Raw genomic sequence first — 18,671 nt, 5'->3', positions numbered from 1 at the left:
TGCGAATATTCGTGTATGTTAATTTTGTATATGCTAATTTTCGCATATGTTAATTTTCGCATACGCGAATGTTTTGCATATGCGAAAATAAAACGGGAATATAACGAATATGCGAATATTCGCGAATATATGACGAATATTCGTCCATATATTCGCGAATATTTGCGAATTTGAATATGGCCTATGCCGCTCAACACTAGAGGAGACCAGATCAAGACCCTGTCATGGCCATGTGGATAGAGGACATCAGATCAAGACTGTCACGGCCACGTGGATGGAGGACACCAGATCAAAACCCTGTAATGGCCACGTGGATGGAGGACACCAGATCAAGACCCTTTCATGGCCCTATGGATAGAGGACACCAGATCAAGACCCTGTCATGGCCATGTGGATAGAGGACATCAGATCAAGACTGTCATTGCCATGTGGCTGGAGGACACCAGATCAAGACCCTGTCATGGCCATGTGTATGGAGGACACCAGATCAAGACCCAGTCATGGCCATGTGGATGGAGGACACCAGATCAAGATCCTGTCATGACCATGTGGATGGAGGACCACCAGATCAAGACCCTGTCATGGCCACGTGGATGGAGGACAACAGATCAAGACCCTGTCATGGCTATCTGGATGGAGGACAACCAGATCAAGACCCTGGCATGGCTATGTGGATGGAGGACACCAGTTCAAGACCCTGTCATGGCCATGTGGATGGAGGACACCATATCAAGACCCTGTTATGGCCATGTGGATGAAGGACACGAGATCAAGACCCTGTCATGGCCATGTGGATGGAGGACACCATATCAAGACCCTGTCATGACCATGTGGATGGAGGACACCAGATCAAGACCCTGTCACGACCATGTGGATGGAGGACACCAGATGAAGACCCTGTCATGGCCTTGTGTATGGAGGACACCAGATCAAGACCCTGTCATGGCCATGTGGATGGAGGACACCAGATCAAGATCCTGTCATGACCATGTGGATGGAGGACACCAGATCAAGGCCCTGTCATGGCCATGTGGATGTGGGACCACCAGATCAAGACCCTGTCATGCCTAAGTGGATGGAGGACCACCAGATCCAAACCCGGTCAAGACCCTGTCATGACCATGTGGATGGAGGACACCAGATCAAGACCCTGTCATGACCATGTGGATGGAGGACACCAGATCAAGACCCTGTCATGGCCATGTGGATGGAGGAACACCAGATCAAGACCCTGACATGGCCATGTGGATAGAGGACCACCAGATCAAGACCCTATCATGGCCACGTGGGTGGAGGACACCAGATCAAGACCCTGTTATGGCCATGTGGATGGAGGAACACCAGATCAAGACCCTGACATGGCCATGTGGATAGAGGACACCAGATCAAGGCCCTGTCATGGCCATGTGGATGGAGGACCACCAGATCAAGACACTGTAATGGCCATGTGGATGGAGGACACCAGATCAAGACCCTGTCATGGCTATGTGGATGGAGGACCACCAGATGAAGACTCTGTCATGGCCATGTGGATGGAGGACACCAGATCAAGACCCTGTCATGGCCATGTGGATGGAGGACACCAGATCAAGACCCTGCCATGACCATGTGGATGGAGGACCATCAGATCAAGACTCTGTCATGCCTAAGTGGATGGAGGACCACCAGATCAAAACCCGGTCAAGACCCTGTCATGACAATGTGGATGGAGGACACCAGATCAAGACCCTGTCTTGACCATGTGGATGGAGGACTCCAGATCAAGACCCTGTCATGGCCATGTGGATGGAGGACCACCAGATCAAGACCCTGTCATGGCCATGTGGATGGAGGACCACCAGATCAAGACCCTGTCATGGCCACGTGGATGGAGGACAACAGATCAAGACCCTGTCATGGCTATCTGGATGGAGGACAACCAGATCAAGACCCTGTCATGGCTATGTGGATGGAGGACACCAGTTCAAGACCCTGTCATGGCCATGTGGATGGAGGACCACCAGATCAAGACCCTGTTATGGCCATGTGGATGAAGGACACGAGATCAAGACCCTGTCATGACCATGTGGATGGAGGACACCAGATCAAGACCCTGTCACGACCATGTGGATGGAGGACACCAGATGAAGACCCTGTCATGGCCGTGTGTATGGAGGACACCAGATCAAGACCCTGTCATGGCCATGTGGATGGAGGACACCAGATCAAGATCCTGTCATGACCATGTGGATGGAGGACACCAGATCAAGGCCCTGTCATGGTCATGTGGATGTGGGACCACCAGATCAAGACCCTGTCATGCCTAAGTGGATGGAGGACCACCAGATCAAAACCCGGTCAAGACCCTGTCATGACCATGTGGATGGAGGACACCAGATCAAGACCCTGTCATGACCATGTGGATGGAGGACACCAGATCAAGACCCTGTCATGGCCATGTGGATGGAGGAACACCAGATCAAGACCCTGACATGGCCATGTGGATAGAGGACCACCAGATCAAGACCCTATCATGGCCACGTGGGTGGAGGACACCAGATCAAGACCCTGTTATGGCCATGTGGATGGAGGAACACCAGATCAAGACCCTGACATGGCCATGTGGATAGAGGACACCAGATCAAGACCCTATCATGGCCACGTGGATGGAGGACACCAGATCAAGACCCTGTCATGGCTATCTGGATGGAGGACAACCAGATCAAGACCCTGTCATGGCCAGGTGGATGGAGGACACCAGATCAAGACCCTGTCATGGCCATGTGGATGGAGGACCACCAGATCAAGACCCTGTCATGGCCATCTGGAGGGAGGACACCAGATCAAGACCCTGTCATGGCCATGTGGATAGAGGACATCAGATCAAGACCCTGTCATGGCCCTATGGATAGAGGACATCAGATCAAGACCCTGTCATGGCCCTATGGATGGAGGAGACTAGTGTTGCTCACGAATATTCGCAATTCGAATATTATTCACGAATATCGCATATTCGCGAATTCGCGAATTTCGCGAATATAGCGCTATATATTCGTAATTACGAATATTCGTTTTTATTTTTTTTAAATTTTTTTTTTTCTTCACAGTACACATCACAGTGATCACCCCTCTCTGCTTCCAGCTTGTGTGGTGTAAAGAAGGTTGTAATACTACTGTGGTGAGACTGGCGTGCAACAATTCGCATATGCGAAATTAGCATATGCTAATTTTCGTATATGCGAATATTCGTGTATGTTAATTTTGTATATGCTAATTTTCGCATATGTTAATTTTCGCATACGCGAATGTTTTGCATATGCGAAAATAAAACGGGAATATAACGAATATGCGAATATTCGCGAATATATGACGAATATTCGTCCATATATTCGCGAATATTTGCGAATTTGAATATGGCCTATGCCGCTCAACACTAGAGGAGACCAGATCAAGACCCTGTCATGGCCATGTGGATAGAGGACATCAGATCAAGACTGTCACGGCCACGTGGATGGAGGACACCAGATCAAAACCCTGTAATGGCCACGTGGATGGAGGACACCAGATCAAGACCCTTTCATGGCCCTATGGATAGAGGACACCAGATCAAGACCCTGTCATGGCCATGTGGATAGAGGACATCAGATCAAGACTGTCATTGCCATGTGGCTGGAGGACACCAGATCAAGACCCTGTCATGGCCATGTGTATGGAGGACACCAGATCAAGACCCAGTCATGGCCATGTGGATGGAGGACACCAGATCAAGATCCTGTCATGACCATGTGGATGGAGGACCACCAGATCAAGACCCTGTCATGGCCACGTGGATGGAGGACAACAGATCAAGACCCTGTCATGGCTATCTGGATGGAGGACAACCAGATCAAGACCCTGGCATGGCTATGTGGATGGAGGACACCAGTTCAAGACCCTGTCATGGCCATGTGGATGGAGGACACCAGATCAAGACCCTGTTATGGCCATGTGGATGAAGGACACCAGATCAAGACCCTGTCATGGCCATGTGGATGGAGGACACCAGATCAAGACCCTGTCATGACCATGTGGATGGAGGACACCAGATCAAGACCCTGTCATGACCATGTGGATGGAGGACACCAGATGAAGACCCTGTCATGGCCATGTGTATGGAGGACACCAGATCAAGACCCTGTCATGGCCATGTGGATGGAGGACACCAGATCAAGATCCTGTCATGACCATGTGGATGGAGGACACCAGATCAAGGCCCTGTCATGGCCATGTGGATGGAGGACCACCAGATCAAGACCCTGTCATGGCCATGTGGATGGAGGACACCAGATCAAGACCCTGTCATGCCTAAGTGGATGGAGGACAACCAGATCAAAACCCGGTCAAGACCCTGTCATGACCATGTGGATGGAGGACACCAGATCATGGCCCTGTCATGGCCATGTGGATGGAGGACCACCAGATCAAGACCCTGTCATGGCCATGTGGATGGAGGACACCAGATCAAGACCCTGTCATGGCTATGTGGATGGAGGACACCAGATCAAGACCCTATCATGGCCACGTGGATGGAGGACACCAGATCAAGACCCTGTCATGGCTATCTGAATGGAGGACCACCAGATGAAGACTCTGTCATGGCCATGTGAATGGAGGACACCAGATCAAGACCCTGTCATGGCCATGTGGATGGAGGACACCAGATCAAGACCCTGTCATGGCCATGTGGATGGAGGACCATCAGATCAAGACTCTGTCATGCCTAAGTGGATGGAGGACCACCAGATCAAAACCCGGTCAAGACCCTGTCATGACCATGTGGATGGAGGACACCAGATCAAGACCCTGTCTTGACCATGTGGATGGAGGACTCCAGATCAAGACCCTGTCATGGCCATGTGGATGGAGGACCACCAGATCAAGACCCTGTCATGGCCATGTGGATGGAGGACCACCAGATCAAGACCCTGTCATGGCCACGTGGATGGAGGACAACAGATCAAGACCCTGTCATGGCTATCTGGATGGAGGACAACCAGATCAAGACCCTGGCATGTCTACGTAGATGGAGGAGACCAGTTCAAGACCCTGTCATGGCCATGTGGATGGAGGACCACCAGATCAGGACCCTGTCATGGCCATGTGGATGGAGGACAACAGATCAAGACCCTGTCATGGCTATCTGGATGGAGGACAACCAGATCAAGACCCTGTCATGGCTATGTGGATGGAGGACACCAGTTCAAGACCCTGTCATGGCCATGTGGATGGAGGACACCAGATCAAGACCCTGTTATGGCCATGTGGATGAAGGACACTAGATCAAGACCCTGTCATGGCCATGTGGATGGAGGACACCAGATCAAGACCCTGTCATGACCATGTGGATGGAGGACACCAGATCAAGACCCTGTCATGACCATGTGGATGGAGGACACCAGATCAAGATCCTGTCATGACCATGTGGATGGAGGACACCAGATCAAGGCCCTGTCATGGCCATGTGGATGGAGGACCACCAGATCAAGACCCTGTCATGGCCATGTGGATGGAGGACACCAGATCAAGACCCTGTCATGGCTATGTGGATGGAGGACCACCAGATGAAGACTCTGTCATGGCCATGTGGATGGAGGACACCAGATCAAGACCCTGTCATGGCCATGTGGATGGAGGACACCAGATCAAGACCCTGCCATGACCATGTGGATGGAGGACCATCAGATCAAGACTCTGTCATGCCTAAGTGGATGGAGGACCACCAGATCAAAACCCGGTCAAGACCCTGTCATGACAATGTGGATGGAGGACACCAGATCAAGACCCTGTCTTGGCCATGTGGATGGAGGACTCCAGATCAAGACCCTGTCATGGCCATGTGGATGGAGGACCACCAGATCAAGACCCTGTCATGGCCATGTGGATGGAGGACCACCAGATCAAGACCCTGTCATGGCCACGTGGATGGAGGACAACAGATCAAGACCCTGTCATGGCTATCTGGATGGAGGACAACCAGATCAAGACCCTGTCATGGCTATGTGGATGGAGGACACCAGTTCAAGACCCTGTCATGGCCATGTGGATGGAGGACACCATATCAAGACCCTGTTATGGCCATGTGGATGAAGGACACGAGATCAAGACCCTGTCATGGCCATGTGGATGGAGGACACCATATCAAGACCCTGTCATGACCATGTGGATGGAGGACACCAGATGAAGACCCTGTCACGACCATGTGGATGGAGGACACCAGATGAAGACCCTGTCATGGCCGTGTGTATGGAGGACACCAGATCAAGACCCTGTCATGGCCATGTGGATGGAGGACACCAGATCAAGATCCTGTCATGACCATGTGGATGGAGGACACCAGATCAAGGCCCTGTCATGGCCATGTGGATGTGGGACCACCAGATCAAGACCCTGTCATGCCTAAGTGGATGGAGGACCACCAGATCAAAACCCGGTCAAGACCCTGTCATGACCATGTGGATGGAGGACACCAGATCAAGACCCTGTCATGACCATGTGGATGGAGGACACCAGATCAAGACCCTGTCATGGCCATGTGGATGGAGGAACACCAGATCAAGACCCTGACATGGCCATGTGGATAGAGGACCACCAGATCAAGACCCTATCATGGCCACGTGGGTGGAGGACACCAGATCAAGACCCTGTTATGGCCATGTGGATGGAGGAACACCAGATCAAGACCCTGACATGGCCATGTGGATAGAGGAGACCAGATCAAGGCCCTGTCATGGCCATGTGGATGGAGGACCACCAGATCAAGACCCTGTCATGGCCATGTGGATGGAGGACACCAGATCAAGACCCTGTCATGGCTATGTGGATGGAGGACCACCAGATGAAGACTCTGTCATGGCCATGTGGATGGAGGACACCAGATCAAGACCCTGTCATGGCCATGTGGATGGAGGACACCAGATCAAGACCCTGCCATGACCATGTGGATGGAGGACCATCAGATCAAGACTCTGTCATGCCTAAGTGGATGGAGGACCACCAGATCAAAACCCGGTCAAGACCCTGTCATGACAATGTGGATGGAGGACACCAGATCAAGACCCTGTCTTGACCATGTGGATGGAGGACTCCAGATCAAGACCCTGTCATGGCCATGTGGATGGAGGACCACCAGATCAAGACCCTGTCATGGCCATGTGGATGGAGGACCACCAGATCAAGACCCTGTCATGGCCACGTGGATGGAGGACAACAGATCAAGACCCTGTCATGGCTATCTGGATGGAGGACAACCAGATCAAGACCCTGTCATGGCTATGTGGATGGAGGACACCAGTTCAAGACCCTGTCATGGCCATGTGGATGGAGGACACCATATCAAGACCCTGTTATGGCCATGTGGATGAAGGACACGAGATCAAGACCCTGTCATGGCCATGTGGATGGAGGACACCATATCAAGACCCTGTCATGACCATGTGGATGGAGGACACCAGATGAAGACCCTGTCACGACCATGTGGATGGAGGACACCAGATGAAGACCCTGTCATGGCCGTGTGTATGGAGGACACCAGATCAAGACCCTGTCATGGCCATGTGGATGGAGGACACCAGATCAAGATCCTGTCATGACCATGTGGATGGAGGACACCAGATCAAGGCCCTGTCATGGCCATGTGGATGTGGGACCACCAGATCAAGACCCTGTCATGCCTAAGTGGATGGAGGACCACCAGATCAAAACCCGGTCAAGACCCTGTCATGACCATGTGGATGGAGGACACCAGATCAAGACCCTGTCATGACCATGTGGATGGAGGACACCAGATCAAGACCCTGTCATGGCCATGTGGATGGAGGAACACCAGATCAAGACCCTGACATGGCCATGTGGATAGAGGACCACCAGATCAAGACCCTATCATGGCCACGTGGGTGGAGGACACCAGATCAAGACCCTGTTATGGCCATGTGGATGGAGGAACACCAGATCAAGACCCTGACATGGCCATGTGGATAGAGGACACCAGATCAAGACCCTATCATGGCCACGTGGATGGAGGACACCAGATCAAGACCCTGTCATGGCTATCTGGATGGAGGACAACCGGATCAAGACCCTGTCATGGCCAGGTGGATGGAGGACACCAGATCAAGACCCTGTCATGGCCATGTGGATGGAGGACCACCAGATCAAGACCCTGTCATGGCCATCTGGATGGAGGACACCAGATCAAGACCCTGTCATGGCCATGTGGATAGAGGACATCAGATCAAGACCCTGTCATGGCCCTATGGATGGAGGAGACTAGTGTTGCTCACGAATATTCGCAATTCGAATATTATTCACGAATATCGCATATTCGCGAATTCGCGAATTTCGCGAATATAGCGCTATATATTCGTAATTACGAATATTCGTTTTTATTTTTTTTAAATTTTTTTTTTCTTCACAGTACACATCACAGTGATCACCCCTCTCTGCTTCCAGCTTGTGTGGTGTAAAGAAGGTTGTAATACTACTGTGGTGAGACTGGCGTGCAACAATTCGCATATGCGAAAATTAGCATATGCTAATTTTCGTATATGCGAATATTCGTGTATGTTAATTTTGTATATGCTAATTTTCGCATATGTTAAGTTTCGCATACGTGAATTGTTTGCATATGCGAAAATAAAACGGTAATATAACGAATATGCGAATATACGCGAATATATGACGAATATTCGTCCATATATTCGCGAATATTCGCGAATTCGAATATGGCCTATGCCGCTCAACACTAGAGGAGACCAGATCAAGACCCTGTCATGGCCATGTGGATAGAGGACATCAGATCAAGACTGTCACGGCCACATGGATGGAGGACACCAGATCAAAACCCTGTAATGGCCACGTGGATGGAGGACACCAGATCAAGACCCTTTCATGGCCCTATGGATAGAGGACACCAGATCAAGACCCTGTCATGGCCATGTGGATAGAGGACATCAGATCAAGACTGTCATTGCCATGTGGCTGGAGGACACCAGATCAAGACCCTGTCATGGCCATGTGTATGGAGGACACCAGATCAAGACCCAGTCATGGCCATCCTGTCATGACCATGTGGATGGAGGACCACCAGATCAAGACCCTGTCATGGCCACGTGGATGGAGGACAACAGATCAAGACCCTGTCATGGCTATCTGGATGGAGGACAACCAGATCAAGATCCTGGCATGGCTATGTGGATGGAGGACACCAGTTCAAGACCCTGTCATGGCCATGTGGATGGAGGACACCAGATCAAGACCCTGTTATGGCCATGTGGATGAAGGACACCAGATCAAGACCCTGTCATGGCCATGTGGATGGAGGACACCAGATCAAGACCCTGTCATGACCATGTGGATGGAGGACACCAGATCAAGACCCTGTCATGACCATGTGTATGGAGGACACCAGATGAAGACCCTGTCATGGCCATGTGTATGGAGGACACCAGATCAAGACCCTGTCATGGCCATGTGGATGGAGGACACCAGATCAAGATCCTGTCATGACCATGTGGATGGAGGACACCAGATCAAGGCCCTGTCATGGCCATGTGGATGGAGGACCACCAGATCAAGACCCTGTCATGGCCATGTGGATGGAGGACACCAGATCAAGACCCTGTCATGCCTAAGTGGATGGAGGACAACCAGATCAAAACCCGGTCAAGACCCTGTCATGACCATGTGGATGGAGGACACCAGATCATGGCCCTGTCATGGCCATGTGGATGGAGGACCACCAGATCAAGACCCTGTCATGGCCATGTGGATGGAGGACACCAGATCAAGACCCTGTCATGGCTATGTGGATGGAGGACACCAGATCAAGACCCTATCATGGCCACGTGGATGGAGGACACCAGATCAAGACCCTGTCATGGCTATCTGAAGGGAGGACCACCAGATGAAGACTCTGTCATGGCCAGGTGGATGGAGGACCATCAGATCAAGACTCTGTCATGCCTAAGTGGATGGAGGACCACCAGATCAAAACCCGGTCAAGACCCTGTCATGACCATGTGGATGGAGGACACCAGATCAAGACCCTGTCTTGACCATGTGGATGGAGGACTCCAGATCAAGACCCTGTCATGGCCATGTGGATGGAGGACCACCAGATCAAGACCCTGTCATGGCCATGTGGATGGAGGACCACCAGATCAAGACCCTGTCATGGCCACGTGGATGGAGGACAACAGATCAAGACCCTGTCATGGCTATCTGGATGGAGGACAACCAGATCAAGACCCTGGCATGTCTATGTGGATGGAGGAGACCAGTTCAAGACCCTGTCATGGCCATGTGGATGGAGGACCACCAGATCAGGACCCTGTCATGGCCATGTGGATGGAGGACAACAGATCAAGACCCTGTCATGGCTATCTGGATGGAGGACAACCAGATCAAGACCCTGGCATGGCTATGTGGATGGAGGACACCAGTTCAAGACCCTGTCATGGCCATTTGGATGGAGGACACCAGATCAAGACCCTGTTATGGCCATGTGGATGAAGGACACCAGATCAAGACCCTGTCATGGCCATGTGGATGGAGGACACCAGATCAAGACCCTGTCATGACCATGTGGATGGAGGACACCAGATCAAAACCCTGTCATGACCATGTGGATGGAGGACACCAGATCAAGATCCTGTCATGACCATGTGGATGGAGGACACCAGATCAAGGCCCTGTCATGGCCATGTGGATGGAGGACCACCAGATCAAGACCCTGTCATGGCCATGTGGATGGAGGACACCAGATCAAGACCCTGTCATGGCTATGTGGATGGAGAACCACCAGATGAAGACTCTGTCATGGCCATGTGAATGGAGGACACCAGATCAAGACCCTGTCATGGCCATGTGGATGGAGGACACCAGATCAAGACCCTGCCATGACCATGTGGATGGAGGACCATCAGATCAAGACTCTGTCATGCCTAAGTGGATGGAGGACCACCAGATCAAAACCCGGTCAAGACCCTGTCATGACAATGTGGATGGAGGACACCAGATCAAGACCCTGTCTTGACCATGTGGATGGAGGACTCCAGATCAAGACCCTGTCATGGCCATGTGGATGTAGGACCACCAGATCAAGACCCTGTCATGGCCATGTGGATGGAGGACCACCAGATCAAGACCCTGTCATGGCCACGTGGATGGAGGACAACAGATCAAGACCCTGTCATGGCTATCTGGATGGAGGACAACCAGATCAAGACCCTGTCATGGCTATGTGGATGGAGGACACCAGTTCAAGACCCTGTCATGGCCATGTGGATGGAGGACACCATATCAAGACCCTATTATGGCCATGTGGATGAAGGACACGAGATCAAGACCCTGTCATGGCCATGTGGATGGAGGACACCATATCAAGACCCTGTCATGACCATGTGGATGGAGGACACCAGATGAAGACCCTGTCACGACCATGTGGATGGAGGACACCAGATGAAGACCCTGTCATGGCCGTGTGTATGGAGGACACCAGATCAAGACCCTGTCATGGCCATGTGGATGGAGGACACCAGATCAAGATCCTGTCATGACCATGTGGATGGAGGACACCAGATCAAGGCCCTGTCATGGCCATGTGGATGTGGGACCACCAGATCAAGACCCTGTCATGCCTAAGTGGATGGAGGACCACCAGATCAAAACCCGGTCAAGACCCTGTCATGACCATGTGGATGGAGGACACCAGATCAAGACCCTGTCATGACCATGTGGATGGAGGACACCAGATCAAGACCCTGTCATGGCCATGTGGATGGAGGAACACCAGATCAAGACCCTGACATGGCCATGTGGATAGAGGACCACCAGATCAAGACCCTATCATGGCCACGTGGGTGGAGGACACCAGATCAAGACCCTGTTATGGCCATGTGGATGGAGGAACACCAGATCAAGACCCTGACATGGCCATGTGGATAGAGGAGACCAGATCAAGGCCCTGTCATGGCCATGTGGATGGAGGACCACCAGATCAAGACCCTGTCATGGCCATGTGGATGGAGGACACCAGATCAAGACCCTGTCATGGCTATGTGGATGGAGGACCACCAGATGAAGACTCTGTCATGGCCATGTGGATGGAGGACACCAGATCAAGACCCTGTCATGGCCATGTGGATGGAGGACACCAGATCAAGACCCTGCCATGACCATGTGGATGGAGGACCATCAGATCAAGACTCTGTCATGCCTAAGTGGATGGAGGACCACCAGATCAAAACCTGGTCAAGACCCTGTCATGACAATGTGGATGGAGGACACCAGATCAAGACCCTGTCTTGACCATGTGGATGGAGGACTCCAGATCAAGACCCTGTCATGGCCATGTGGATGGAGGACCACCAGATCAAGACCCTGTCATGGCCATGTGGATGGAGGACCACCAGATCAAGACCCTGTCATGGCCACGTGGATGGAGGACAACAGATCAAGACCCTGTCATGGCTATCTGGATGGAGGACAACCAGATCAAGACCCTGTCATGGCTATGTGGATGGAGGACACCAGTTCAAGACCCTGTCATGGCCATGTGGATGGAGGACACCATATCAAGACCCTGTTATGGCCATGTGGATGAAGGACACGAGATCAAGACCCTGTCATGGCCATGTGGATGGAGGACACCATATCAAGACCCTGTCATGACCATGTGGATGGAGGACACCAGATCAAGACCCTGTCACGACCATGTGGATGGAGGACACCAGATGAAGACCCTGTCATGGCCGTCTGTATGGAGGACACCAGATCAAGACCCTGTCATGGCCATGTGGATGGAGGACACCAGATCAAGATCCTGTCATGACCATGTGGATGGAGGACACCAGATCAAGGCCCTGTCATGCCTAAGTGGATGGAGGACCACCAGATCAAAACCCGGTCAAGACCCTGTCATGACCATGTGGATGGAGGACACCAGATCAAGATCCTGTCATGACCATGTGGATGTGGGACCACCAGATCAAGACCCTGTCATGCCTAAGTGGATGGAGGACCACCAGATCAAAACCCGGTCAAGACCCTGTCATGACCATGTGGATGGAGGACACCAGATCAAGACCCTGTCATGACCATGTGGATGGAGGACACCAGATCAAGACCCTGTCATGGCCATGTGGATGGAGGAACACCAGATCAAGACCCTGACATGGCCATGTGGATAGAGGACCACCAGATCAAGACCCTATCATGGCCACGTGGGTGGAGGACACCAGATCAAGACTTTGTTATGGCCATGTGGATGGAGGAACACCAGATCAAGACCCTGACATGGCCATGTGGATAGAGGACACCAGATCAAGACCCTATCATGGCCACGTGGATGGAGGACACCAGATCAAGACCCTGTCATGGCTATCTGGATGGAGGACAACCGGATCAAGACCCTGTCATGGCCAGGTGGATGGAGGACACCAGATCAAGACCCTGTCATGGCCATGTGGATGGAGGACCACCAGATCAAGACCCTGTCATGGCCATCTGGATGGAGGACACCAGATCAAGACCCTGTCATGGCCATGTGGATAGAGGACATCAGATCAAGACCCTGTCATGGCCCTATGGATGGAGGAGACTAGTGTTGCTCACGAATATTCGCAATTCGAATATTATTCGCGAATATCGCATATTCGCGAATTCGCGAATTTCGTTTTTATTTTTTTTTTATTTTTTTTTTCTTCACAGTACACATCACAGTGATCACCCCTCTCTGCTTCCAGCTTGTGTGGTGTAAAGAAGGTTGTAATACTACTGTGGTGAGACTGGCGTGCAACAATTCGCATATGCGAAAATTAGCATATGCTAATTTTCGTATATGCGAATATTCGTGTATGATAATTTTGTATATGCTAATTTTCACATATGTTAATTTTCGCATACGCGAATTGTTTGCATATGCGAAAATAAAACGGGAATATAACGAATATGCGAATATTCACGAATATATGACGAATATTCGTCCATATATTCGCGAATATTCGCGAATTCGAATATGGCCTATGCCGCTCAACACTAGAGGAGACCAGATCAAGACCCTGTCATGGCCATGTGGATAGAGGACATCAGATCAAGACTGTCACGGCCACGTGGATGGAGGACACCAGATCAAAACCCTGTAATGGCCACGTGGATGGAGGACACCAGATCAAGACCCTGTCATGGCCATGTGGATAGAGGACATCAGATCAAGACTGTCATTGCCATGTGGCTGGAGGACACCAGATCAAGACCCTGTCATGGCCATGTGTATGGAGTACACCAGATCAAGACCCAGTCATGGCCATGTTGATGGAGGACACCAAATCAAGATCCTGTCATGACCATGTGGATGGAGGACACCAGATCAAGGCCCTGTCATGGCCATGTGGATGAAGGACATCAGATCAAGACCCTGTCATGGCCATGTGGATGGAGGACCACCAGATCAAGACCCTGTCATGGCCATGTGGATGGAGGACACCAGATCAAGACCCTGTCATGGCTATGTGGATGGAGTACACCAGATCAAGACCCTGTCATGGCTTTCTGGATGGAGGACCACCAGATGAAGACTCTGTCATGGCCATGTGGATGGAGGACACCAGATCAAGACCCTGTCATGGCCATGTGGATGGAGGACACCAGATCAAGACCCTGTCATGGCCATGTGGATGGAGGACCACCAGATCAAGACTCTGTCATGCCTAAGTGGATGGAGGACCACCAGATCAAAACCCGGTCAAGACCCTGTCATGACCATGTGGATGGAGGACACCAGATCAAGACCCTGTCTTGACCATGTGGATGGAGGACTCCAGATCAAGACCATGTCATGGCCATGTGGATGGAGGACCACCAGATCAAGACCCTGTCATGGCCATGTGGATGGAGGACCACCAGATCAAGACCCTGTCATGGCCACGTGGATGGAGGACAACAGATCAAGACCCTGTCATGGCTATCTGGATGGAGGACAACCAGATCAAGACCCTGTCATGGCTATGTGGATGGAGGACACCAGATCAAGACCCTGTCCTGGCCATGTGGATAGAGGACATCAGATCAAGACCCTGTCATGGCAATGTGGATGGAGGACCACCAAATCAAGACCCCGTCATGGCCATGTGGATGGAGAACACCAGATCAAGACCCTGTCCTGGCCATGTGGATAGAGGACATTAGATCAAGACCCTGTCATGACCATGTGGATGGAGGACACCAGATCAAGCCAAACCCAACCATGACGTTACGCCATGCATACGCCATTGCCAAGACCCTGTCATGGCAATGTGGATGGAGGACCACCAGATCAAGACCCCGTCATGACCATGTGGATGGAGAACACCAGATCAAGACCCTGTCCTGGCCATGTGGATAGAGGACATCAGATCAAGACCCTGTCATGACCATGTGGATGGAGGACCACCAGATCAAGCCACACCCAAACGGGACGTTACTCCATGCCCCCTCCATTCATGTTTATGGGAGGGGCATGTCAGCCGACATACTCCCTGCCATAGACATGAATGGAGGGGGCATGGTGTGACATACAAGGGGCGTGGCCGTGATGTCACGACCACTGTTGCAGAAACCATTGTTTAGAGCGCCAGGTGCTGCGGGAGATTGCCGGGGGCCCCAGCAGCGGGACCCCCACATTTAGACATCTTATCCCCTATCCTTTGGAAGCTTAAAATTGCGCCTGTAACCAACGCCATTGTTGTGTTTTACAATCAGGTTGTGAAGGTCTGGAGACAGCTCTTTGCTTTTCCCCCATCATGAGATGTGTCTTGTGGGACTTCTGGGCAATTACACCTTTTTGTAGCCATCAGTTGGGACTCGAGACTGAACCCGCTGATAGTAATTTGCACTGACAAAGGGCTGGATCGCTTTTTAATTACCGATAGATTTTAGCTATTGTCTTGGTTTTTCAGGCCTTTTTGCTTCTCCCTTTCCTTATGTGTTTAATACTTTTTCCCTGTGTCATTTCACGTTATTACACATAAATTAAAGCGGTACTCCACTGCCCCAGCGTTCTGAACATTTTTTTTCCGAATGCTCGATGCGGGCTAAATCTTGGGAAAATTTCATGTCAATATCACCTGGAAATGTATATATCTATATATAGTGAGAAAGTAGTGATGTGTTCAATACTTTGGCGCCATATTATCCCCTTGTCTCTGTCCCCGGTCATTCTCATCCTCCTCTCCTGGTGCTTCCATTAGTTTGGTCACTTTTTGCCCCGGTGATAGATGTTGGGGGATCTATCAAAACCTGTGCAAAGGAAAAGTTTCCCAGTTGCCCATAGCAACCAATCAGATCGCTGCTTTCACTTTGCACAGACCTTGTTAAAAATGAAAGTAGCGATCTGATTGGTTGCTATGGGCAACTGGGCTTTTCCTCTGCACAGGTTCTAATAAATCTCCCCCATTGATTCTCAGTTAATGTTGAGCTCTGGGATCATTACATCGACTCTCATAATATTATTTCATTACTATGGCTTCCTGCAGTCACATGACCGCTCTGTCTTCTTGCCCGAGTACTTGGTTGCCATAGAGACATGTGATCGGAAAGGTTTTCCTGCACAACCAGGATTTGAAGGGTTAAAGTGAGATAAAGAGAAACTAATGAACAGACAGTGCTAAAGCTGCAGGTTATTTAGGGAAATGGCGCAGTGTAACCCATAGCAACCAAGAGAAGGTTCGAACAGCAGATCTATGGTGTAATAATCTGCAGGATATCTCACTATGGATCTGTCAGGAGGTAGAGAGGACAGAGCGATGTTCTGCAGATCTGTAGAGAGGACAGAGCGATGTTCTGCAGATCTATAGAAAGGTCATTGTTGTAATAATCTGCAGGATATATCACTATGGATCTGTCAGGAGGTAGAGAGGACAAAGCGATGTTCTGCAGATCTGTAGAGAGGTCAGCGGTGTTATAATCTGCAGGATATATCACTATGGATCTGTCAGGAGGTAGAGAGGACAAAGCGATGTTCTGCAGATCTGTAGAGAGGTCAGCGGTGTTATAATCTGCAGGATATATCACTATGGATCTGTCAGGAGGTAGAGAGGACAAAGCGATGTTCTGCAGATCTGTAGAGAGGTCAGCGGTGTTATAATCTGCAGGATATATCACTATGGATCTGTCAGGAGGTAAAGAGGACAGAGCGATGTTCTGTAGATCTGTAGAGAGGACAGAGCGATGTTCTGCAGATCTGTAGAGAGGTCAGCGGTGTTATAATCTGCAGGATATATCACTATGGATCTGTCAGGAGGTAAAGAGGACAGAGCGATGTTCTGTAGATCTGTAGAGAGGACAGAGCGATGTTCAGCAGATCTATAGAAAGTTCAGTGGTGTAATAATCTGCAGGATATATCACTATGTATCTGTCAAGAAGTAGAGAGGAGAGAGCGATGTTCTGCAGATCTCTACAGAGGTCAGTGGTGTAATAATCTGCAGGATATATCACTATGTATCAGGAGGTAGAGAGGACAGCGATGTTCTGCAATTCTCTACAGAGGTCAGTGGTGTAATAATCTGCAGGATATATCACTATGTATCAGGAGGTAGAGATGACAGAGCAATGTTCTGCAGATCTGTAGAGAGGTCAGAGGTGTAATAATCTGCAGGATATATGACTATGTATGTGTCAGGAGGTAGAGAGGAGAGAGCGATGTTCTGCAGATCTGTAGAGAGGACAGAGCGATGTTCTGCAGATCTATAGAAAGGTCAGTGGTGTAATAATCTGCAGGATATATCACTATGTATCTGTCAGGAAGTAGAGAGGACAGAGCGATGTTCTGCAATTCTCTACAGAGGTCAGTGGGGTAATATTCTGCAGGATATATCACTATGTATTGTCAGGAGGTAGCGAGGAGAGAGTAATGTTCTGCAGATCTGTAGAGATGACATAGCGATGTTCTGCAGTTCTCTACAGAGGTCAGTGGTGTAATAATCTGCAGGATATATCACTATGTATCTGTCAGGAGGTGAAGTGGACAGAACGATGTTCTGCAGATCTGTAGAGGTCAGCGGTGTAATAATCTGCAGGATATATCACTCTATATCTGTCAGGAGGCAGAGAGGACAGAGCGATGTCCTGCAGATCTCTACAGAGGTTAGTGGTGTAATAATCTGCAGGATATATCACTATGTATCAGGAGGTAGAGAGGACAGAGCGATGTTCTGCAGATCTGTAGAGAGGACAGAGCGATGTTCTGCAGTTCTCTAAAGAGGTCAGTGGTGTAATAATCTGCAGGATATATCACTATGGATGTGTCAGGAGGTAGGTAGAGGACAGAGCGATGTTCTGCATATCTGTACAGAGGTCAGTGGTGTAATAATCTGCAGAACATATCACTATGTATCTGTCAGGAGGTGGAGTGGACAGAGCGATGTTCTGCAGATCTATACAGAGATCAGTGGTGTAATAACCTGCAGGATATATCACTCTGTATCTGTCAGGAGGTGGAGTGGAAAGAGCGATGTTCTGCAGATCTGTAGAGGTCAGCGGTGTAATAATCTGCAGGATATATCACTCTGTATCTGTCAGGAGCCTGCAGATGTCTACAGTGGTCAGTGGTGTAATAATCTGCAGGATATCTATGTATCTGTCAGGAGGTGGAGAGGCGAGAGCGATGTTCTGCAGAGTA

The 18,671-nt window shown here is 50.3% G+C and overlaps 1 protein-coding gene across 9 annotated transcripts in view; it reads left to right on the top strand.

The window, feature by feature from the left end:
* Positions 1-18,671, top strand: part of LOC130284621 (zymogen granule membrane protein 16-like) — a 49,523-nt gene that overhangs the window by 10,807 nt on the left and 20,045 nt on the right. Inside the window, exon 1 of one of the 9 annotated variants that reach the window (XM_056535128.1) lies at positions 16,394-16,426. The exons of 2 other annotated variants lie outside the window; for them this stretch is intronic. In XM_056535128.1, the coding sequence (XP_056391103.1) occupies positions 16,398-16,426 (29 nt within the window). In that variant the 5' untranslated portion in view covers positions 16,394-16,397. 6 more of the 9 variants (XM_056535127.1, XM_056535133.1, XM_056535136.1 and 3 more) reach the window with 6 other exon arrangements.

Source organism: Hyla sarda, chromosome 8, assembly GCF_029499605.1.
Source record: "Hyla sarda isolate aHylSar1 chromosome 8, aHylSar1.hap1, whole genome shotgun sequence".
In the NCBI taxonomy this organism is placed as follows: domain Eukaryota; kingdom Metazoa; phylum Chordata; class Amphibia; order Anura; family Hylidae; genus Hyla; species Hyla sarda.
Note: the sequence above shows the minus strand (reverse complement) of the source record. Positions and strands in the feature narration are given on the sequence as shown.